This window comes from Nomascus leucogenys, chromosome 15 (assembly GCF_006542625.1).
Source record: "Nomascus leucogenys isolate Asia chromosome 15, Asia_NLE_v1, whole genome shotgun sequence".
Taxonomy (NCBI): Eukaryota; Metazoa; Chordata; class Mammalia; order Primates; family Hylobatidae; genus Nomascus; species Nomascus leucogenys.
The window spans coordinates 32,308,721-32,334,087 of record NC_044395.1 but is presented as its reverse complement, the minus strand read 5'-3'; the positions used below and the strand labels follow the sequence as shown (position 1 = coordinate 32,334,087).

The window sequence follows — 25,367 nt, the reverse complement described above, 5'->3', positions numbered from 1 at the left end:
TGCTGGGATTACAGGCATGAGCCACCGCGCCTGGCCTTTTTTTGTATTCTTATAGGTGGTCTCTGTGCCAAGGATCAGCGTGAAGTGTAAACTCAAGGTCTTCTCAGGTCTTTTCTGAGCCTGAGCCTACCCTAGAGAATGCATGGTGGCTTTCTAATTTCCCTTGTATATGCAGTTGTCTGTTAAGGTTGTGTCTTCAGTGTCTGGTCCCAAACGGGGAAAAAGACAGAAATGAAGGAGGAAAAAGTGCTGGCCATTTAAATACCCTGGAAGTTATTTCAGTCAGATGGGGAGAGCTTGCAACAGTGAGGCAGATGCAAAAACAATGGCCATAACCTCTTTGTGTGTACTTGTGTGATCAGAAGCAGCAATCTGGAGATCAGAGCACAAATACCTAATAATTGCAGGACAGGGTCCTGTTCGTCCACCCTGGCTCTCAAAGTTGTATGAAAGTTGAATTATATAAAGCTGCTCAGGAACAGGTGCACAATTTCCTGCCACTGGGCTTAGAGCAGGGGATGGGTAGCCGCTACTGTATTAAGAGCTGAAATTCACCAAAATTCACTACAATTTACCATCTAAGCTGTCCCCTGGAAGATGGAAGCCTTCCATTGACTCCAGAGTTCTAACATAGTTACATCAGACAGATTGTTCCAGTGCAATTGTCATCTACGTGAGGAGCTAGATTTCTGGTAGTTCCAACTCTGCCATCTTCCTAGAATCCTCACCTGTGGTTCTTTTTAAAGTTCTCTTTTTCCTTAATTTCTTAGGCATTGATCTAATTACGTACTGTGGATAACTCAATTTTCTGTATTTTGGGAGTGACTTGAATGATTTAATAATTTGAATATAACCTTAATGGAAGTTTATGTTAGTGAAGCTTTCATTTAATTTCCGAAATAATTGTTTTTACACAAGTATGTGTCCAATTCCATTAAGAAGCTGAAAATCTAGAGTGGACTCCTTAATTAAACAGAAGATTGTTAATTCAATGAGGTAAGTGATGAATGTGAGGGGTAAAGTGTTGGTTACCGAGGCAGCTCTTAAGAGGAGCATCTAAGCGGGTTTAGGTGAGTGTGAGATCAGTGAAGGTATTCTGGACGTCGAGACATATAGACTGAGAGGTGAAGAACTCCAGAAGTAGCCAAGTGAAGAGAAACGGCTCTTTTTATATCAGTTTTAAACTCTGTAAGCTATGTTGTTTCCCCTGTAGAGCCCCAACGAGTGATTCTGGTAACACACATTTTCCTTCACATCCTTGTTTTTCATAATAGAATTGATAGCATTCGTAAACTTACTCAAGGGTGAAACAAAATATTTTGACATGTAAAGGATTCTAAAATCATCAAAGATTATTGGAAAATATTATCTTTTTAGTTGATCATTAAATTTTAGAACTAGAAAGATCATAAGTCTTGCTTTATAAAGTAAGGGAATTAAAATAAATGATGATCTGTGGCTGAAAGAAGAAAGCCCAAGGCCTCCCTACTAGTTAGAGCATAATTAGGATCAAAACAGAACTTCAGACATAGTTCAATCTTTTTTCTGTTTCATATGATTATTTTTACATTAACAACAACAACAACAACAGCAACAACGTGAGAACAGCCATGGTTAGCTTCACACTAGGTTGGTACTGGGAGAAAAAAATAATTAACTTACTTGTTTATATACCACTTCAGTCACCTTTGATCTGGTCTTCATTCTGCATTGTTGGACTCTATTTTTCTGGAAAGTTTCATGGCAAAAATGGTGAATAACACCAACAAGGAGAGGAATACTACTACATTCTATTTTTTCCCTTTATAGTTAGATTCATTTGTTTTTGTGCTAGCATGGCCAAAAAATAATTTATTGGAAGAACATTAGGACGCTTTATGAAATCCTAAAGAAACCATTGAACAACCAGTGTGTGGGAAAGAAAAGTTTTACAGTATTTCTGGGATCTTCAGCAGCTTATTTGAAATATATGCATCTTTCCTGTGGAATCTCACCATAAATGAGACTCATCTCAGAGATCCCAGTCTCTAGGCCTCTCTATTCACTGTGGTTAGTTTGTGGGGTCTATGTGCATACAAGGGCTTGCTCTGTTCAGAATGGTGTCTTTCAGGTTAGAACAGGGACTGGAAAATGGTTGCTATGGTTTGGATATGGTTTGTTCCCACTAAATCTCATGTTGAAATTTAACCCCCAGTGTGGTGGTGTCAGGAAATGGGGCCTGGTGGAAGATGTTTGGGTGATGGAGGCAGATCCCTTTTGAATGGCTTGGTGCTGTTCTTGCAGTAGTGAGTGAGTTGTTGTTCTTGGGAGACTGGATTGGTTCACAGGGGAATGGATTATTTCCTTTGAGAGTAGGTTGTTATAAAGCCATGATGTCCCTCAGTTTTGGGTCCTGCTTCACGCACACCTGCTTCCTGTTTGACCTTCTCCATCGTGTTAAGACTTAGCACAAAAACCCTCACCGGAAGCCAACGAGATGCTGGCTCCATGCTTTTTGTACAGCCTGCACAACCATGGGGTAAATAAATCTCTCTCTTTTTTTTTTTGAGAGGGAGAATCTCTCTGTCACCCAGGCTGGAGTGCAGTGGCACTATCTCGGCTCACTGCAACCCCTGCCTCCTGGGTTCAAGTGATTCTCCTGTCTCAGCCTCCCAAGTAGCTGGGATTACAGGTGTGTGTCACCACACCCGGGTAATTTTTGTATTTTCAGTAGAGACAATAGTTGGCCAGACTAATCTTGAACTCCTGACTTTAAGTGATTTGCCCATCTCAGCCTTCCAAAGTGCTTGGATTACAGGCATGAGCCACCATGCCTGGCTTGGCCAAAACCTATTTGCTTTATAAATTGCCCAACCTCAGGTATTTCTGTATAGCAACACAAAACAGACTAAGACAATGGTAAACCATCAGTACATATTGAATGAGTAAGTGAATGGAATTCCACAGTTCCCTATGGAGAAAGCACCTGGTTGGTCCTGCCTGGGTCAGGTGTCTGCCCCTGCTCCCAACAGCTGTGGCAGGAGTTGGGATAGTATACAGTTGGCATGAAGGTCTGCTATAGGTCAGGTACTCCTCAGGGAAGAAAGACTGTCAGAGAAGGGGGTTGATGACTTGAAAGTGAGTTACTTATGTTTCTTCTTAAAAGACTCACAGGCAACCAACAGTTCTGGAGAATTGTCATTTAAAATAAGAAAAGATAATTGTATAAACTTTGGTGTCTTTTCATGTACTGCACCTAAACTTGGTATTCAAATTAGCACATTTCCGAGAAATAAAATGTCATCTATTGTAGGATGAACCATTTCTTTGTGTACCATTAAAAAAGAAGAGATATTAAAGAAGTAGAGTCTAATAAGAAACACTGACATGAAGCTCAAACACCAATGACTGATCTTGTGGTACAAAGATAAATGAGAAATAAACCCGCCACATCGAAAATACAGCAAGGCCCAGCCTGGCCAACATGGTGAAACCCCGTCTCTACAAAAAATACAAAAATTAGCCGGGCATGGTGGTGCACACCTGTAATCCTAGCTACTCAGGAGGCTGAGGCAGGAGAATTGCTTGAACCTGGGAGGCGGAGGTTGCCCTGAATCGAGATCACACCACTGCACTCCAGTCTGGGCAACAGAGAAAGCCTGTGTTTAAAAAACAAACAAACAAACAAACAAACAAACAAAAAAAAAACCCAGCAAGGACAAATGACTATCTCAATTGTAGTTTGAGGAACTGGAGGAAAAAACATTACAATGCCTGAATGTATGAATGCTAAGCTGGCACTCCTACAGGTTTGCTGACTGAATTCACACAAACAGTGTGGCCTAAACAATCTCAAGCAAATGATTTAATATCAAGTGATCTCAGGTTGATAGGGCCCCATATGTTTGGCATAAACAAACCCAAATCCTCTTCAGGAGAACTGCCAGCAGCTATTGTAAGATGCCATCTTATTTTAGCAGTGTAAACATGTACAAATGTATGTTTTACAATCTGTGAAATTGGCAATGTGCTGAATAATTGTGGAAATTCATCCAATTCTCCAGCATCCTAGATTCACAGATTAATCACAGGATAAAAGTGGGTTTTGAGAGGGTGAGGAGAGTTTATCTAGGCAATGATAAAAGGAGAAATACATGTAAATCAGAAAAGATTTAATCTCCTGGCACATCAAAGATGATTTAGTCTCCTGGAACAGCAATCACAGAAAGACTAGTTTATAATTTTAGCAGCCCTAAAGTATCATTTTAAATTCAGCCTTAAGAAAATGCATAAATTAGATGATACTTGTCTTGGTCATTTTCATGTAAGATATTTCTGTCTTTTCTTCCCCATTCAGAAAATCATCATTTCATTCCACTCATGTGGCTTCAGGAGAAGATCAGTATCAGTTATTTTCTTCTTGGTATAAATTTGTGTTTATATATTACTTCTTTCCTTTTTTTTTTTTTTCAAAAACGTGTTTGCAATTGTGGAAGAAATTTTCAGGCATTTGCCTAAAAGTGGAGGAAGCATTGGATATCAAAGTCTCTCCTTAGCACACCTGTAATTATATCATATGAGCAACACTCTTGCCTTCCTCTTTCTTATTTCCTCACATTTTTTAATAAATAAAATATCTCAAAATGTCAACAGTAATTATTTCTGTTTGATTTTAAATTATTTTATTTTTCCTCTTCATATGCATTTTTATTTTCAAAAATTTTCCCTATGGACATATATTGCATTTATTTAATTTTTAATAAAAACAACACTTTTACATAAAATAGAAAATGAAACCCAGAGGGAAAAGTGTTCCCAGATGGAAAAGCAACTTCTCTTTTTCCTTCCTCCACCAGAAGTAATACATTTTCTTTTATTCTTAGTTGTCTAAAAATAGTTACCTCCATATTATTGAATAATATGCTTACATCACTATTTCTTTTCTTTCTTTTTCTTTTTTTAGACAGGGGCTCATTCTGTCACCCAGGCTAGATTGCTGTGGTGGGATGACAGTTCACTGCAGCCTCCTTGACCTCCTGGGCTCAGGTGACCCTCCCACCTAAGCCGCCCAAGTAGCTGGGACTACAGTGCATGCCACCATGCCAGGCTAATTATCTATCTATCTATCTATCTATCTATCTATCTATCTATCTATCTATAATCTATCTATCTAGTTAGATCCTTCCACCTAAGTTGCCCAAGTAGCTGGGACTACAGTGCGTGCCACCATGCCAGGCTAATTATCTATCATCTATCTATCTATCTATCTATCTATCTATCTATCTATCTATCATCTATCTATACGTATGTATGTATCTATCTATCTTCTATCATCTATATCTATCTATCATCTATCTATATGTATGTATCTATCTTCTATCTATCATCTATGTATATCTATCTATCTATCATCTATCTATATGTATGTATGTATGAATGTATGTATGTATGTATCTATCTATAATCTATCTATCTAGTTAGATCCTCCCACTTAAGCCGCACAAGTAGCTGAGACTACAGTGCGTGCCACCATGCCAGGCTAATTATCTGTCTGTCTATCTATCTATCTATCTATCATCATCTATCATCTATCTATATGTATGTATGTATCTATCTATCTTCTATCATCTATCTATATCTATCATCTATCTATATGTATGTATGTATGTATCTATCTATCTTCTATCTATCATCTCTATCTATCTATCTATCTATCTATCATCTATCTATCTATCATCTATCTATATGTATGTAGGTATGTATCTATCTTCTATCTATCATCTATCTCTATCTATCTATCTATCTATCTATCTATCATCTATCTGTATGTATGTATGTATGTATGTATGTATGTATGTATCTAGTTTGTTTGTTTGTTTGTTTTTTGAGACAGGTTCTTGTTCTGTAACCCAGGCTGGAGTGCAGTGGTGCGATCTTGGCTCACTGCAACCTCTGCCTCCCAGGTTCAAGCGATTCTCCTGCCTCAACCTCCTGAGTAGCTGGGATTACAGCCGCCTGCCGCCATGCCCAGCTAATTTTTGTATTTTTAGTAGAGATGGGGTTTCGCCATGTGGGCCAGGCTGGTCTTAAACTCCTGACCTCAAGTGATCCACCTGCCTTGGCCTCCCAAAGTGCTGGGATTACAGGCGTGAGCCACTACACCCGGCCATAATTTTTAAATTTTATGTAGAGGTGAGGTTTCACCACGTTGCCATGTTGGTCCTGCTTGGGTCAGGTGTCTGCCCCTGCTCCAAACAGCTGTGACAGGAGTTGGGATAGTACACAGTTGGCATGAAGGCCTGCTACAGGTCAGGGGTACTTATTAGAGAAGAAAGACTGTCAGAGAAGGGAACTGATGACTTGGAAGTGAGTCCCTGGCTCAAGTGATTCTCCCACTTGGCCTCCCAAAGTTCTGGGATTACAGTCATGGGCCACCACACCCAGCCTATATCACTATTTCTTTATCAGTTTTAGGTGTTCTCTATTCAGGGAATTTGCTCACTTGTATCACTCTCTGCTGTCCTTCCTTTCTCTCCCAATTTTGAGAGTTGTATCATTATTGGTTTTGCTTGTAACTTTACATGATCTGTGTAAATCTTTGCTTCTTGTTCCATTAGTTTCAGGAGCATCTCTCTGTTCCCCACCCTGTAATAGGAGGCTCTCAAAGCCTCTGGCATTCTCTGCATCTCTCCCTTCCCTTCACCTCCCAACTTCCCATATTGTTACATTATCATGATTGATATTACTTTTTCATTCTATATCCATCATTAAATTGCCTGAACTTTATCAGTGTGCTGATTATGAATACTGAACAACCAATAAAGAGCATTTAAATAAATCACCATGTCAACATTATTCAGCTCAGAGCTGAGCAGTGAGCCACAAGCACATTTCTTCTGTCTGGTTCCGACATGACCCCCTGCCTCTCACAGGAGAATTTTCCCTTCAGTTCAAATGCGCTCTCCTTTCTCCCACTTCTCTGATTACTCTTTGAGTAATTACTCTGATTACTCTTTGAGAATTACTCCTGTCACATTTGAGTTTGTGGTCTTATATTTGGATCATGATTTTTATTATAATTCCTCATTTTCCCTTGAATATCTGATTGTCATTTTTCTCCATTGGGAGATGAAGTTTATGTCCCTTCACCACATCCTATATATTTTACAGATTTTTACTTTTTTACTCATCATTTCATATATTGTTTAGTAGCTATTTCATTTTTTCTTAAAAACCATCTTCTTTTTTTTTTTATGTCCCCATTGACTTACTGTTGTAATTTGGACTGGTTACTTTCTAGCCCTGGAGCATAGCTATCGTTCAGAGATTCCTTTTCCATCATTTCCCTATCTCACATCTTCTTTCTTGGATTTCATCCTTTGTGTTTGCAATATATTTTATATTAGCTGTCTCAGAAAACGTACACGAGAGATAGACTTTCTGAACTCTTGTCGTACAAGATTGAGTTTATGTTGGCTTCACACTTACATCAGTTTTCTAGGGCTGACATAAAGAAGTACCATAAATTGCATGGCTTAAAATAAGTCTCACAGTTCTGAAGGCGAGAAGGTCAAAAGTAAGGTGTCAACCAAGTTGGTGTCTGAGGGAGAATCTGTTCCATGTCTCTCTCCTAGCTTTTGGTGGTTGCCAGCAGTCCTTGGCATTCTTTGGCTCGTAGTTGCATCACTCCAGCTTCTGCTTCTGTTACTGCCTGGCGTTTTCCCTGTGTGTCTCTGTGTTTTTCTGTCTTTACATGGCTTTCTTAGGACAACGGTCATTGGATTTAGGGCCCACGCCACTTCAGTATGGCCTCATTTTAACTTGATTACCTCTGCAAACACCCCATTTCTAAATAAGGCCCCATTTTCACAGGTACAGGGGATAAGGACTTCAACTTGTTTTTTTGGAGACACAGTTCAACCCACAACCACACTGGATAGATGGTTTGGCTGGGTATATATAGAATTCTAGGATAAAAATAACTCATCCTCAGGGTTTTGAAGACCTTACTTCACTCTAGCTTAGAATCATTTTTGCTGATGAAAAATTTGATGTCAGTTTAATTCTGTTTTGTTGGAGTCCTTTTTTAAAAAAAAAATCTTGGGGCATGGTTAAAATCTCTTTATTCTTAGTGTTCTAAAATTTTAACATGATGTTGTCTCTTTCATTTGAAGATTTGTTTTTCTCCAAACCATTCCCCCTTCTCAAGACTGGAAAATGTCCAGTTATTTCTTTGATAATTTTCTGTTCTTTATTTTGTCTATTCTTCATTTTTGGAAATCTTATTGGCTGTTGCAGCAGACAAGGTTCAACAAGAGGAGCAGAACCACTAAGAATGATGTAAAATAGGGGACTTATTATAGGGATTTATCCACATACCATTGTGGAAGCTGGTAAAACAATCTTGATTTGGCTGTTTCTTCTGCATCTGGTGCTGAGCTTGAAGTTACAGGACAGGTGTTAGGGGTTAAAAGATGGAAGTAAAGTGGGGAGAGCAGGACACCTGGGACCTGTGAATTGAGTAACAAGCTGCAACCTCTCTCCTTCTATCACAGGTACTTGTGATGGCTTCTCCCTGTTGCTAAGTCTCCAACCTTGCTTCTGTGGGTGCCCTGTAGTAGATACTAGTATTATTGTGTGGAGCCACACTCAGCCCTAACTCAGGAGTTGGAGAAGTCGAAGGAAGAGATAATGTGGGAGCTGGAGAGCCCTGGGCCTGCAGTGTTTTGTGCTCACAATGTGAATGAGCAGAACCACGAAATTGTGCATGAGCTGCAACAGCACCAGACTCTATCAACCTTGGTAGAGCAAGTATTACTTTACTTCCATGGTCCAAATTCCATGTAGATTTTTCTTGTGGCCAGCCCTAACAAGAAACATAGAGAAAGGAATTCCCAGAAATAAAGTTTAGCTTAGTCAAGTTGACATATTTCAAAGCCAACAAGAGTTGGGTGTTGGACCTCCTGAATTGATCTTTTCTTCTCCTTTTTTCTGTCCTATTTATTTTTTTGTCTTTCAGCTCTTCATTCTGAGTGGCTTTCTTTATCTTCCAACTCTTTTATATTATACTTCTCTCTCGACAATCATAAATTCAATTTTCAAGAGTTTCAGCTTATTCTCTGATAATTTTTAATACAATCTTAGTATTACTTTTTGTTGTTGTTGTTGTTTTTTGTTTTGTTTTGTTTTTGAGATGGAGTCTCACTCTGTCTCCCAAGCTGGAGTGCAGTGACACAATCTTGGCTCACTGCAACCTCTGCCTTCCGGGTCCAAGCGATTCTCCTGCCTCAGTTTCCCAAGTAGCTGGGACTACAGGTGCCTGCCACCACGCCCGGCTAATTTTTATATTTTTAGTAGAGACGGGTTTCATCATGTTGGCCAGGCTGGTCTTGAACTCCTGACCTCAAGCGATCTGCCCGCCTTGGCCTCCCAAAGTGCTGAGATTGCAAACGTGAGCCACTGCACCTGGCTGGTTACTGTTTTTTATGTATGTAATGTCATCCCAAATTTCTGTGAGAATGTCCTATTTTTTTTTCTCATACGTCTTCTATTCTGTAAATTATTTCTGTTTTTTCTGGGGTGAATTTTTTTGGTATCACCACCATTTTTTTTCAACGAGCTGTTATTTTGTTCCCTATCTCGTTTTAATGAGGGGTGTGGAGACTAAAGCAATTCTGTCTTGGATGTTAATCCACCGTGTTAACTTCTCATTAACCCCAGTTCTGTGAAGGCCTCCAAGATTTCCAGCTTATTTATTGTTCCTTGTGTAAGAGTAGGCACTTTCCACAAATTTCTAGTCAAAACAACCTTGATGTTACTGTGCTACAATTGTGCTACCTGTCCCTTCTGAAGCATGTATACCCTTTCCCTATGGCATGTGAGTACTGGTTCTGTGGGTAATGGTGCAGGAATCCACCCTCTCGTCTTACGGCTGCCCAAGATAAGGCTTCTGTTTGTAAGTCACTATTAAATGTTTCTTTCTGAGAAACTGGATTTGTCAGCCTCTTTCTTCAGCCCCACAGCTTCCTCAGCCTTTGTGGGTAGATTTGCCTAGACCTGTCCATAACAGAACAATGCAATAAGAAAGCTGACTAGGAGCTTGCTGTCCATGGATGTTCTTGTTCACTGGTACATTTAAGTTAGGATGAGCAGATGGATGGAGCCTTCCCTATTCCCAGCCTCAAAGCCAAAATATGGTTATTTTGTTCAGAGGCACAGAACCCAATTTGAATGTCCTGTTCTCTCTCAAATTTTTAAAAAATCTTGTTTAGCAAAGAACGCTTTGATATTTTGCCTAGAAGTGAACATCTGGCTCTCTGCCATTTTTGTTAAAGGGATGAAACGAAGTTAATTGTCTTATCCACATGTACTCATACACAGTTAATCCCCTGATATCATTTTTCACCCTGCCTTCATTAAACCTTCTAACTGAGATTTCAAATCCTCTCAGGAGTTGGACAATTTAACTCCCATTTTCACTGTAGTCCTCTTTGTACATCCTAGGCTGAGGCGGATATGTTTTGTCTATCTGCTGTATTAGATCTTACAGAAATTAATTGAAATCCCTTGTCCATTGCAGACCTCCTCCTGCTGTTTTATTCCTTCACTACTGCTTAAATGGAATCTTTGAAGGGAGGGAAGACAAATTCATGTGCTAAGACCTCTTTCTTAAACTGGAGTTTATTGACTTTAAAACTAGAAAAATAATGAGTAATTTACAAAATGCACCCAAGTCTTATGGACTTCTATAAATACATAGTACTATGGCTTTGGAATACAGATTTTTTTTTTTTTTTGAGACACGGTGTCACTCTATCACCTAGCCTGGAGTGCAGCAGTGTGATCTCAGCTCACTGCAACCTCTGCCTCCTGGGCTCAAGTGATCCTCATGCCTTAGTCTCCCAAGTAGCTGAGATTACAGGTGCCTGCCATCACACCTGGCTAATTTTTGTATCTTTAGTAGAAAGGGAGTTTTGCCATGTTGGCCAGGCTGGTCTTGAACTCCCGGCCTCAAATAATCCACCTGTCTTGGCCTCCCAAAGTGTTGTGATTACAGGTGTGAACCACACATCCAGCCGGAATCCAAGTGTTTTTTTTTTCTTAAAATATGACAATCTTTTCCTCAAATAAGTGTCAAAAACAGGCAATGTCACCTTAATCTCTTACTGGTTTTCCTTTCTCATGGGATGGTACAGAATTAGAGTATGATAGCGTCCTGGGTGAAAATGGTAGAAGGGATACTAAGTATAACACAATGAAATAGTTTATTCTCTTTAGCTCAGTGGTTCTCAATTGGGGGGTATTTTTCCTCTTAGAGGATATTTGATACTGTCTGAAGACTTTTTTGGTTGAGAGAACTGAGGATATTCTACTGGCATCAGTGCATAGAGGCCAGGGGTAACTGTAAGCATTCTTTTTTTTTTTTTCTTTTGAGACAGGGTCTTGCTCTGTCGCCCAGGCTGGAATGCAGTGGTACAGTCCTGCCTCACTGCAGCCTCGACCTCCTGGGCTCAAGCAATCCTCCCACCTCAGCCTTTCAAGCAGCTGGGAGTACAGGTACATACAACCACGCCTGGCTAATTGTCAAATTTTTTATAGAGATAGGGTTTTGCTATGTTGCCCAGGCTGGTCTTTAATATCTGGGCTCACATGATCTGCTCACCTTAGCCTCCCACAATGCTGGGATCATAGGCATGAGCCACTGTGCCTGGCCTAGTATTCTTAATGCATAGGACACAACAAAGAATTATATAGTCAAAAATGCAAATAGTGCTGAGGTTAAGGACTTTTTCTCTTGTGCAACAATGTGAATATACTTAACAATACTGAACTGTACACTTAATGGTTGAGATGGCAAATTTTATGTTACACATATTTTACCACAATTAAAAAAATGGGTCCTTATTTGCTAGGAAAAATTTCTGTTTACCAATTAGTTTTATGCTATTTGATCAGAAAAAGAACATTTTATTTACTTCTATGCTCTGTTAGAGCTTACTTCATTGTTAAGATTGAAGTACAATATGTGGTGAAATACAGAACGGAGCCCGTATGTGCAGATATCCTAGGAAAGCCAACTAAGCTACTGTGCCAGGAATTTGCAAACCACAGGCATGAACTAACTATGGATAACTTAAGCAATAGACAAAATGTACTGGAAGGCAGGGCAGTCAGTTGTCAACCTGGAAGAGAAGCCCTACACCTAAGCTATGAGAAGGACAGGGCCCAGGGCAGCTTCAGGGAATCGGTCTGGGTGCAGGATTCAATAGGTCCAGAGCCCCATGGCCAGGATGAATCCACCTATAATCCCTCCAGTGTTTCTGGGAGAGTGTCTGATAGGCCAAGCTTGGGTCCTGTACTCTTCTCTCAGCCAGGCAGCTGGTGGCAACCTATGTGACATCTCATGAAGATTGTACACAAAGGGAAGAGGCAGTTTCTTGTCCCCAGAAGTAGGGTGATGGGATGCTGGGCAGGTAAGAACAATAGATATCCACTTTAGCTGCAAGGTAGATACTGCCTCCTGCTGTCTAAAATCAAAATACAAAGAGCTAAACAAGCAACAAAATGCTTAAGTCACCATTTTTGCTTACTGTGAACCTTAGGGAAATCATTTAATCTCTGTTTTGTCTTCTACAAAATGAAGAACTTGAATTTAATGACATAACTTCCTTTTCATTCTAGCATCATATAGATACATTTCCTTATGTTTTAAAAGGGTCTTTGAACTCTTGTTCACATATACTTTATATTTTGCCTGGATTGTGGATTCCCCTCTCATTTGATCTATTCTTGGAATGGCTTCCTAAGGCTGCAGGATAGTTCTGAATTTTGGGATATTGATCTGCTTTTAGGGTATGTGTGGGAAGGATAATTTTTATCAGTAAGAAAGTAAATTTCAGTTGTTCATCTCCCTATAGAGAAAGCCATGCATGGGTGTTGGGAGTGTGGAGAAGGAGGAAGAACGAGAAAGCTGAAACAGCAAAGCCCTTGCCAGCTCTGTGTTCTGCTAAGAGGTTAAACCCTGCATAGAGAGTGCTTCACCCAGAGAAACACAGTGGGTTTCTGTGTGTGGAAAGGGAAGACCTGAGCTGAAGGACATCAGGAAAATGAGTTTCTGGGGAAGTGAGAAGGAGTGGGGTTTAAAGAAAGAGGAGCTGGGAGACAGGTGGTAGGAGGCTGCAGCCTGCAAAAGTAGGTGGCCAGTGAGAAATTCCTGATCTGGGATAAGTAAAGGATTTGGGCTGAGCGCGGTGGCTCACATGTGCAATCCTAGCACTTTGGGAGGCTGAGGCCGGTGGATCACTTGAGGTCAGGAGTTCAAGACCAGCCTGGCTAATATGGTGAAACCTCATCTCTACTGAAAATACAAAAATTAGCCAGGGATGGTGGCATGTGCCTATAATCCCAGCTACTTGGGAGGCTGAGGCAGGAGAATCGCTTGAACCCAGAAGGCGGTGGTTGCAGTGAGCCGAGATTGCGTGCCACTGCACGCCAGCCTAGGTAACAGAATGAGACACTGCCTACCAAAAAAACAAAACAAAACAAGAAAACAAACAAACAAAAAAAAGGATTTCAAGGATGGAGATAATATCCATAATATCCAATTTTAGTTTTGTTCAATTTCATGACCCTTGCACAGTAGAAAATTCCACTATTTATGCAAATCTCCAGCAACATCTACATTCTCCTTAAAGCCTTGTAGCACTGGTTTGTAGAAAGTTAAAGAGAACAGGGTGAGACCAACATCTGGGTTGGCATGGGGAAAAGGGAAGGGAACCTAGAGAGTGGCTTCAGCTGGAGAGGTTGCAGGAAAATCAGGAGGTGAGGGGGAGGTAGGAACTTGGAGCTGGAAGTGACCATGGGGTGGTAAATCGTAAGTTGTTGGAAATTCTCAGACATTTGTGGGAAGAATTGGACTTTCCAGAGGACTCAGAGTGAGAGCATGGGCCACAAAGGTAAGGGGAAATTAGTGTAACTTTGGGGCACACTAATGAACAATAAAGAGGTGGAGCTCCCACCTTCCCTCTCGGGTGGAAGGGTGAGGTGCTGCAGAAGACCCCAAAATAGTGTGGTGGGATTCTTTTTTTGTCTTAGTCTTTCGTTTCGTTGTATAGTATGTCTTCACAGAAAGAGTGCTCCCAAATATATTTACCATGGAATAAACATTGTATTTATTTGTGTATATAACATTTATTGACATCTACCCACTGCGAGTATAGATGAGTAAGACACAGTCACGCCATAAAGGAGTTTATCCTTAAAAGGAGTGAAAGACATTCAAAAACCAACTGCAATAAAAAAGGGTGACATAATTGCTAAACGGAGTGGAGGAACAGTGCTTATCAATTCTGGTTATGCAACAATGATATACAATCCAATGAATGAATGGATGTTCTCCCTGAAGTTTCTATTTCTTTCTTGAATTACTTCTCTTTCCTATTGAGAGAAAAAAAAGAACATTCTGATATGTAGAAAATGCATAAAAACCATCCTAAGATTATATAGGCAAAGGAAATGTCACAGAAAGTGTAATCTATTATTCACTCAGCCCAGTTCTTTGTGCCTGGGACAAAGATTCTGAAGAACAACCTCCAGAGGCTAAGAAGGCAGGATTGACTGGAGCGTGGGCCCAGGGCTCAGGTACCTTTGCATCTTGTCTCTACCAGTTTACTAGCTGTGTGACCTTAGGTAGTTTACTACTTAACCTCTCTTAGCATCGGATTACAAATCTGTAAAATGTGGATAATAATGTCTCATTGAATTCTTGAATTAAATGAGTTAGTCCATGTGAAGTCTTGGGATACTGCAAGTACTGAATGCATGTTAGCTATTATTTATTTATTTTTTGAGACGGAGTCTCACTCTGTTGCCCAGGCTGGATTGCAGTGGTGTGATCTCGACTCACTGCAACCTCTGCCTCCTGGGTTCCAGCAATTCTCATGCCTCAGCCTCCTGAGTTACTGGGACTACGGACATGCACCTTCACACCCGGCTGATTTTTGTATTTTCAGTAGAGATGGGGTTTTACCATGTTGCCCAGGTCTCAAACTCCTGGCGTCAAGCGATCCCCAACCACCTTGGCCTCCCAAAGTGCTGGGTAAAGGCGTGAGCCACTGCGCCCAGCCAGCTATTATTTTTATCATTCTGAGTATAGCATTAGGAATCTTGTATCTTAATCACTTTCTTTGGAATCTATGTTTTCTGCTCATATTACTTTTTAGATTAATTAACTCCCTACATATACAGCCTACATAATTAAATTCTATTTCCATTTGTCCAGAAGTTCCTTCTTTCCAACTCTGACCAGGGATGCCCTTTTGTCTAATACTTAAGGTTCTAACGCACCAGTCTCTTTTCTTCCTGTTAAATTTAATCAGCATGCCTCAGATCTTCTTTAGTCTCTTTGTATTTTTCTTAGGGTTCTACAATATTTATAGACTGCTGTAGAATATTCCATGAGTTCCACAGTTTTATGTAAGGGGACGGTAGTATTTTCAGTTTTGTTCATGATAACTTTACCAACAATAGTCAGCCTTTTGTGAATCTTTTGGACAGCAGTGGTTCTTTAAGTTAAATCTTTTGGGAATAGTTACATAGCATTTTCCAAAGTGTGTTCTCTGAAGTACTGTTTTATGGGACTCATTGAGACCCATAAAATGGATTATAATTTAGGAAACACTGAGTTAAACGTTTGTTCAATGCTCTACACTCTCTAATAGTCTATACACCTGAAATACAGCAGGTAGTGTTTCTTGAACTTATTCCTCCATAGCCTCCTTTTCTGGGAATCACACTGTAGGACTAGTGTTCTGAGAATACAGTTTGGGACATGCTGATTTATAGCAAATGCTAGGTTGAACTGATATCTTAAATCCAGTGTCTTACTGGAATATTTCTCCCCTGAGGACAGCCCTCTCTTATGGGGAAGCACTTTCGTTGCTCATGTGATCATTTGAAGACTCTTTAGTGAGCTTTTTGCAGTGTATTCTCTTCATCCTGGCTAGGTTTAGTTATATCTGCTGATTTAAAGATGTTATTCTGTATTCTTTTATTCTTGCTAGGATAAAAAGCTTACTGGGCATTGATAGGCCAGGATATGTCGTAGAAAAAGTACGAAGTCACAGAGCCCCCACTTGGAATCATAGCTCGAGCCCTCAACAATCACGTGACCTTGGACAGTCCACTTAGCCTCTTCGAACCTTACTTTCCTTATCTTTATCCAGAGACAGAGCTTTTTTTTCTTGTCCTTTGATTTCTTTCTCAAATACTACTTTTGGCTGACTCAACACACTAAATCCAAATCAGTGCACTTAAAAAAACTGAATTTGGAACTTGATTAAACCAAAAAGGCTTAGATTGGGACAAGGGTTATACATAAGTATCAAGACCAGGAATGATAAGCAGTTTCTGTCCGTGGTTAACCACTTTCTCTACATGTACATGCAAACATGAAGAGTAGGGTCACTTTTAATTATTTAGGGTTGAATCCTTAGGAGTGGGCAGCTATGAAGAAAGGTGTTTTGTCCCTTCAGTGCACCCCTACAGGGGACACTCTCCTAAACTATTTAAACTGAGAGAGGAAGAGCAGTGGGTGGCAGCTTGAAGAAAATCTTGGCAGTATCATTTGCATAATTTTACCACATGATACTATGTTACTGAAACTCACAATCAACATCTTCTTAGTATATCACAGCCTAGTTATAGTTTAAGTATCTAAGGTCCCCAATTCCTCCCCTCAATAGGCTTTTTGATATAAGTTCCAGTGTAGTTTTCCAGGTAAATACCCATTTCCCAGCCTTTCTTTTCCTACCCCACTCTAAAAAGAAAATGGGAAATCCTCTTATTTGAAATAATAATTATTACCATATAGTTTCTGAATGCCTTTAATATCATCCTGGGAAAGTTTAAAATGTTGGGGATCTCCATTTCCATAGGTCGGATACATCACTGCATTAGGATCAGAGGAATGTCCCATACCCAAAGAATGACCAAGTTCATGAGTTGCAGCATACAGGAAGTTAATTCCTACAACCAAAGAAGTGACAAACGGTAATGATAAAAATAGCTACATACATTATGTAACATTGTATATAATATATGATATCATAATTTAAAAAAACTAAAGAAAAATACCCAATTTTTAGCCCACAGTAGCTTACTTATTTGCTTCTAGGCTTTCACAAGTGGAGAGGGTTTAGAAGGTTAATCAGAATAGGAGTGCTTTAATCTCATCACTACTTCTGCTTCTTAAAAATGTGTAATTTTTTTTTATTTGATTCTTTCATTCAGGCAGCAGTACTCTGCAGTGGAAAGCAAAGGTTTTACAAGCACTAAGACCTAGGTTTGAAATGTAGCTCCACTACTTACTAGCTGGACAACTCTGGACAGATTAATTGATGTTGCTGAGTCTCAGTTTCTCATCTGTTAAACAGAGACAGTAATTTCTACCCTATAGATTTGTCATGATAACTAGAGTTTCTCAATATTTGGGAAGTCAGGGCCATTCAATAAATGTTAGTGACTTTGGATATCAGAAGAGAGAAAGGTGGCTTTGAGAAAGCGAAGATTGAAAGGCAGGATCTCTAGGCAATGCTGGGCTTTGTTTTTGATTTTGATTCATTAACTTGTATTACATATATCCTTTGTTCTGCCTCATACTCATTGAAAGGCTTTGCAAGTATGTGGAAGGTGTGAGCCCGTGCGTTTGAGGAGTGGCCAGAGCTCTGGTGGTGTTGCATTGAATTGAAGGAAGCTGCCTTTAACCTACCTTAAGTGGGAAGAAAGAAGAATGAAAAGAACATGCCAGATGCAAATGGGAGGCAGCATCACAATTTAACAGATTTTCACAGCAAGGCAGCAAGCTATGGTGAATTTCCTTTGCCAAACACAAGTACAAATTTCCCTTTTAGGGCCAGTTGGTAGCCTTAAAGAAATTGTCTCTAAGTGGGATTATTTATACCAGAGTTCTTCTCCATTAGTTATCTCATGTGCTTATAATATCCTACTATGTAAAACAATAAATATGATATACTAAATCATGGAGTTGGTTCTTTCTGGAAAATAGTGAATAATTCCAGAATTGCATATACTTCTTAAATATCATAGTTTCTACTTCTCTTTCTTTTCCATTTGGGGCATGTATTTTTTGGAAATATGAAGAAAGAGCTATAATTTAATGAATTATTAATACATTCCAAGCACTGTGTAAGCATTATCTCATTTAATTTAAAGAATCCTTGATGTGGGAACTATTTATATTTCCATTCCACAGAGGAGAAAACTGAGGCTCAGAGAAATTCAGTAACTTGCCAATGACACAGAGTAATCGGTAGACGTACAGCAAATTGGATCAGTAGTGCTTGACTCCATAGCCTGAGTGTCCATCTTCTGTGTGTGTAGCATTATGAGTATATTACATGAAATAATGCATTTCAGGCATATAGTACAGTGTTTGGCACTTAGCAAGGGCTCAATACTTATTATAAATTAAAATAATTATTTAACTTAGTGTAAGTCCAGGATTTTAAAAAGGATGTGGAGTAGAAGAGACATGAGATGCTATACCTAGACTGTTACCATCTGTCCAGCGTTCATCCTCATCGAAGTGAGCATCTCCTCCAAGACCTGTCCCAGGTGCAAAGGCATGAGCCAGTATGTTTCCTGGCCCATCAAATGGGTAGGAGTCCCCATGAGCTGAAAGAAAATGGAGTGATTGTTCTTAGTGACTGATTTTTTTTTCTCCAGTCATTTTATTTTTCAGTTTATATGATTATTAAGGCTAGAAAAAGCAGCCCAGTCCAGGCCAGGCATGGTGGCTCACTTTGCGAGGCCGAGGTGGGTGGATCACCTGAGGTCAGGAGTTTGAGACCAGCCTGGCCAACATGGTGAAAGCCCGTCTTCACTAAAAATACAAAAATTTGGGCGTGGTGGCACATGCCTATAATCTCAACTACTTGGGAGGCTGAGGCTGGAGAATTGCTTGAACTCAGGAGGCAGAAGTTGCAGTGAGCTGAGATCGCGCCACTGCACTCCAGCCTAGGTGACAAGAGTGAAACTCCATCTCAAAAAATAAATTAAAAAAAAAAAAAGGCAGCCCAGTCCAAGTAGCTGACATTGTTATGCGCTGTCGGTTGCATTCACAGGGTAGTTTGGGTGCTTTCTTGGCCCAGACACTTTTCGTTTCACAGAACCATTGCTCATCACTGATAATCACCATATATTGAAAGCTTACTGGATACAGGACTTAAAATGCAGTTATACCAAACTTATGGTTGCATTTAAGCTTTTGTTAAATTTGACCACTTTGCTCAGCCAAAGGGTGGTGGGAGGCAGAATGAATATGAATACTGCATTTGGCAAGTAATTTGTGCACCAGTTCATATATATATTTTTTTCTTAAAAACCTAGCTTATTCTTTGTGGGCGTAGTAAATAGTCTCTTAGACAGCCATGCTCAAGATCTCTTAAAATGGCTTTTGATAGTCCTTTAATTTGTGATGCAGAGCTGGTTATCTTCAAGGTGATATGAGGCCAGTCCAGTTTATCCAGCTCTTGAAAAACTTGTAGTGCCATGATTAGTGCTTTCCCATAACATTGTCTTCAGTGTTGTCAATACTGTGAGTTGAAGTTCGAATTTCAGCTACAGTAGCCGGACCGTTCCACATAGAACAGACTGAAATGGGCAACATTTTTCTCTAAATTTGCACCATGAAACACTAGCAATTAAGAACAATTTATGTATATGGGTTTTACATATACATATATATACACACACACATATATAACACATATACTAAAAAAATGGGTTTTACATATAGAAAAACCCATGTAAAATATATATATATATATATATATTTTTTTTTTTTTTTCTTTTGAGACATAGTCTTGCTCTGTTGCCCAGGCTGGAATACAGTGGTGTGATCTTGGCTCACTGCAACTTCTGCCTCCCAGGTTCAAGCAATTCTTATGCTTCAGCCCCCCAAGTAGCTGGAATTACAGGCATGCACCACCATGCTCAGCTAATTTTTGTTTTAGTAGAGATGGGGTTTCACCATGTTGACCAGGCTGGTCTTGAACTCCTGACTGCAGATGATCCACCTGCCTTGGCCTCCCAAAGTGCTGGGATTACAGGCGTGAGCCACCACGCCCTGCTGTGTTATATATTTTTAAGTTCTTTAATATGAAAGTTTCCATTTCCTACTTCCTTGCCACATGAAAGGCATTAGCAACAGGTCATATACCACTTCTCAGGGGCCTCTTGAGGCCTTTGGAAGCTGCGACTCTTTCTGTTGATTTAATATTGATGTTAGCTAGATATATTGTAAGCATATAGTCATGTGCTACATAATGATCTTTCAGTAAACAGACCACATATACAATGGTCTTATAAGATTATAATGGAGCTGAAAAATTCCTATAGCCTAGTGATATAGTAGCTGTGATAATGTCATAGCTCAATGCATTAACTTTTCAATGTTTAAATATGTTTAGACACACAAATACTTGCCATTGTGTTACAGTTGCCTACCGTATTCAGTATAGTAACATGCTGTATAGATTTACAGCCTAGGAGCAATAGGCTACACTATGGAGCCTAGGTGGATAGTAGGCTGTATCACCTGGGTTTGTGTAAGTGTACTCTATGATGTTAGCACAATGACAAGATTGCCAAAGGTCTCATTCTCAGAATGTATTCCCATTGTTAAGCAGTGCATGACTGTATATATAAATAATAATTCACGTTACAAAACAGGGGTTGGCAAACTTTTTCTGTAAAGGGTCAGATAACAAGTGTTTAAGCTTTGTGATCTCTGTCACAGTTGCAGCCTGACCCCAAACAGTCATAGATAATAGGGAAATGAAGGAGCCTGACTGTAGTCCAGTAAAACTTTATTTACAAAAACAGAAGCTGGGCTGGATTTGGCTCATGGGTCGTGGTTTGACAACTGCTGCTATAAAAAGTGGCCCTGTATTACCAGATTATAAAAATTGTAATAATATTGCTAAATCTATTATCTGTCTATCAATCAATCATATCTCATTAAAGGATTTTAATCCTCATAAGAAAAGAGCACTGATATAAACCATGAACAAACAAAATAGGACACAGGATTAGCCTACAGGAATCTTTCTTACCTCCTCGTGCAAAGCCAATCATGATGTCAGCAGTTCCCCGTACAACTCTCCTGAAATGCAGGGGGATCTCTTTGCCCCACATGTTTAAAGCCTTTGACACTAATCGATCCACTGTAATACTCGGTAAGTCTCGAGTATATGATACGATCCTAGTGGCAAACAAGAAAACAATGTTTGACCTCTTAGGAAACAGGCTTTATTGTTTTTGCCAAAATGAGCCAGAGCAAAACTAACCTGTAGGTGACCACTTTGGAAGTCCATTTTGGTCTATTTGGAAATAGTGAGTATTCTGCAACATCTGGCACTCCACATCTGGGCTTCTGCATTATTTCTATGACGCGGGAGTTTAACATTCCAGTTATAGGTAGGCCAAAGAATTTTTGCATCTCCTTGAGTTTGGCTTCTAAACTGTTGGCATTTTTTGTTTCTGAGTCATAGAGATAAAATCTCTTGAGATAGTCCTATTGAAAAGAGAGTAATTAATCTATAGTTCTTGTTTATTCTATTCTTTTATCTTAGAAGCCTATACATCTCTTGCCTTTGGTTCCTGTGGATTCAAATAATGATTTGAAGACAGAATAATTACACAGTCACAGAGAAAAATAAGTGTGCATTAGTGAGGAGAAAATTTAATATTGCTAATGAAGCACTGGCATGCCATTTCGTGAGCAAAAGAAAAGAATCCCTCGATTTTTAAAAAATCCCTTTAAATGTTTTGGGGAGAAATACACTATACACTTTAATAAAGCCTAGATGTGTGTAAGAGCAATCAGGAAGCATGTACCAGTCTGTCCTCAGGGGTACGACTAGGACCTTCTCTCAGTGTTATCATAGACCCTGTGGGGGGAGATCTGAGGTCAACCAGCCCTATCTAAGGTCCAGCTGAGATGTGGTTCCAGCTAAAAGTTAAAGGGTCTTAAAATTTAGCTCTGGGAAAAGATATTAGGAAATTATTAAATAGTTCAATTTAATAATCTGGTGAAGGAACCAAAGCTTATAGCAACTAAATGATTTATGTGCCCAGGTTCACACCTTAAATTAGTAGCAGAACTGGACTTGACTTTCCTGACTCCTAGGCCCTCTTTTCCCTCTTTCCGCTCGTTCCATTCCCAGCCCCTCTTTCTGCTGTTAAATCTCTAGTCAAACCCACTTTGGGAGATTGCAGTATACAGTAGGACTCCCAGGTTTATTCCATGCAAAGTTGGGTTCCTGGGAATTTCTCTAAAGGTTCTCAGTATCTGGATATGAGGTTAGGAATCCAGCAGCACAAACACAACAACAAAAGGGAATGAACTAACAATAGCAACCTCACAGGAAAATTTTTAAGCACTTACTAGAGCCAGGCACTTACATATTTATTTTATGTAAACCTCATAACCACCCTATGAAACAAGTATGGCATTGTTATCCCTATTTTATATATGAAGAAACACAGCTCAGAGAAGTGAAATAAATTGCACAAGACCACCTTGTGAGTAACCGAAGGAGCCAGTATTTGAACTCAAGTGTTCTGACTTCTATACATTAGAAACATGTGTAGGGTTATATGATGCCTGATAATATTGTTGTTAAAATGATTTAAACATTGGCTCACTAATTTGCAGTTTGTTTGGAGTAGATGGTAATGGTTACCTGTCTTAGGACCGCCCAGGAATATGCAATTTATGTAAGAAATCTTATTAATATTGTGCCTTTTTTTCCTGTTACCAACAATTGTTTCATTAAATACAACAAATACTTATTGTTCATCCCTGACAGTTGATAACTGATCCTTTATTTAAGAACAAATAACCCATTTAATCCCTTCTAGAGCTACAGACTTTACCAAGACACCCTCTGGAAGAAATCTCTCTGCTTTGTTGAGATGACTTTTCCTGTTTTTTTTGTTAAACCTAGCTAACATCCCTCCAAGTAAAGACTAAGTTTCTGCCAACCTCCACTGTAAGTAAAGAAACTAAATGCAAAGTACTCTTTCTGGAGAATTCATTAGGTGGAACCATATAAAATTACTGCTTTGGAGATTTTAAAAGTTAAATACTAGTAACTTCGTGTGGTTCAATCTAACTTATTGTAACTGGAACTTTTTAAAAGTCTAAGTTAATGTGAATTAAAAATTGACTTTTCTTATGCTTAAAGCCTAAATTTACAAATAATACTTATGAGTAATCATCCTATTAGTTAACCAAATAATAATTAATAGACTGCTTATATTTATTAGACTGCTTATTAAGAAGCATATTGGAAGGAACATGATTTTTGAACCAGAAGCATTTGTCCTTGATTTCTATCTCTACCACTAATAAGCATATTAATCAATTTAACTTTGGTTTCCTCTTTTTATAGAACTAAGGATTAAATGACACAATGTATATATAATCTACAATTCTTACATACATACATGCTAATTGGTTTTGTTATCACCTCATTTACTTACTGGAATACCCCATGAGGTATAAAACACATAATATTAATTTTTCTACTGGACATATGAGAAAACAAAGTCAGATGTTAATGCCTTGTCTATTGTCATTGACTTGTTGGAGAGTTGTAACTTCTACCCATGTTTTCTGACTTCAAATATCTCCATTACAAACCGTATTGTAAATATACAAACAGTATATTTACAAGTTGTATCTTAAGAGGCAATATTCTGCATACTATAGAAAAAGAATCTCAAGTTATAACAAATAAAAATAAGAACTTAATTTAAACAATGTTTCAGGTATTGTGTTGAATGCTTTACAACACCCTCATTTGGTTGATATCATTCTTAGCTCCAACTTCCAAATTGGAAACCTGAAGCTTAGAGAAGTTTAATGACCTTCCTGAGTCTATCTACATAGTGAGTGGAGGGTTGGAACTCAAGCCTGATTTGAGCAGACTCTGAAACCTGCTTTTAATGGCTACTTGATGAAAACATATATTGCTTTTATAATCCGAAAAACTACCCCAAAGAAAATTCCACTGCAATGCTAACATGGGAAGGGAAATAATTGAAAAACACATTTCTTAATGCAGTTGGCAAAAGCATGGAACCCCAAGTAAGTGGGCTGTGACATACCTGAGCCTGTTCCCACTGTAGCTCACTCATGCCTCCCGCCTCCCGAGGCAGCGGCAGGGCCAGGCTGCCAGGCAGCAGGCACACAGCACACAGCACGGTGAGTCGCATAGCTGCCATCCAGAGACAATTGTTCTTGGACCTATGGTTGATTTGGTGTTTTCTGCTAGTGACTGCAGAAATTTATATAGCTTCTCAGCCTCGAATGTGGAAATAGGTGACTCATTTGAGTGTTTTCTTTCTTTTTAGAGTCTACAGAACTTTGAAAGTATGTGTTATTTTTCATTAACTAAAACGAGGAAGTATTACATCGTTATTGGCAGGAAGCACACAATGTATTTGTCTTTCAAATGATTTTTTTTTTCTGTCTGCTGCATAAATTGAATCCATGAGAAACCTCATGGATTGCCAAAGTCAAATGACTGCTCACATAGGTATCATTCAGGACATTATGGTACCATATATTCTTAAAGGATTTCTTAACAATTGAAAGGTATGGAAAAGTGCACAAAACATATAAATAATGAAATAATAATTAAGCAAATACTGTAACAGTCACCAAAGTCAAGAAATAGAACATTACCAACATCCTGTGGTTCTCCATACAGGGGAAAGATGGCAGGAGGCAGATGGAAATGCTGCTGTGTGGCTGGATTAGTGGCCATCCTATACAGAACTGTGCTGTGTCCCCTCATCTTCCATGTCCCTTAGCAGAGCAGTGATAATTCCCTTCTTTGGGTCTCCTTTTAATCAGGTTATGTCTTTTCTTAATGGGGAACACTGCCTCTAATTCTTCTTGAATTAAACACGAAAAAATACCAAGCCAACAAAAATCTACAAGCACGGGCTTAACTGTTCATCTGGCTTACTTATTCTGCTTCTCATTTTATAGTAACAGATTCTTCCAAAGCTAGACCTTCAACTTGGAAATCCAGTTTTTTTCTTCCAATCACTCTGACTCTGGCTGCTACCCAGCTACAGGTAGGGCTGCATTGGTCCTTAGTTCACAAAATGGTTATTCTACGTATAGCAGTAAGAATCCATTACCTACAGATTCTAGCCCAATGACTCCATTCTTACCAAAGATGAAAGTGAGGCCAAGATGATAATTTAACTTATTATACTTCTCCCAGCTCACACAGAGAGTAGCTCAGTGCTTTTTGTAACCCACTGCACTGCCTATTCATTTTGTAATA

The 25,367-nt window shown here is 39.2% G+C and overlaps 1 protein-coding gene across 1 annotated transcript; it reads right to left on the bottom strand.

Moving 5' to 3' along the window:
• Window positions 1-14,125: 14,125 nt before the first annotated feature.
• Window positions 14,126-24,328, bottom strand: MMP7 (matrix metallopeptidase 7). The gene is made up of 6 exons (XM_003253045.4): window positions 24,175-24,328; window positions 21,348-21,574; window positions 21,114-21,262; window positions 18,544-18,672; window positions 16,843-17,004; window positions 14,126-14,415 (listed from the first exon to the last, which is right to left on the bottom strand). Exons 1-6 carry the CDS (start codon window positions 24,289-24,291, stop codon window positions 14,387-14,389), a joined length of 813 nt encoding a protein of 270 aa, XP_003253093.1. The 5' UTR covers window positions 24,292-24,328; the 3' UTR covers window positions 14,126-14,386.
• Between the last annotated feature and the right edge of the window lie 1,039 nt (window positions 24,329-25,367).

What these genes read in the sequence shown, in the direction of transcription:
- MMP7 (XM_003253045.4), bottom strand. Translation starts at nt 24,291, where the DNA reads ATGGCAGCTATGCGACTCACCGTGCTGTGTGCTGTGTGCCTGCTGCCT. An exon ending in TACAGTGGGAACAGGCTCAG is followed by an intron (nt 21,575 to 24,174) that starts GTATGTCACAGC and finishes TCTTTTCAATAG; the next exon opens with GACTATCTCAAGAGATTTTA. An exon ending in AGGCATTCAGAAACTATATG is followed by an intron (nt 14,416 to 16,842) that starts GTAATAATTATT and finishes TTCTCTCAATAG; the next exon opens with GAAAGAGAAGTAATTCAAGA.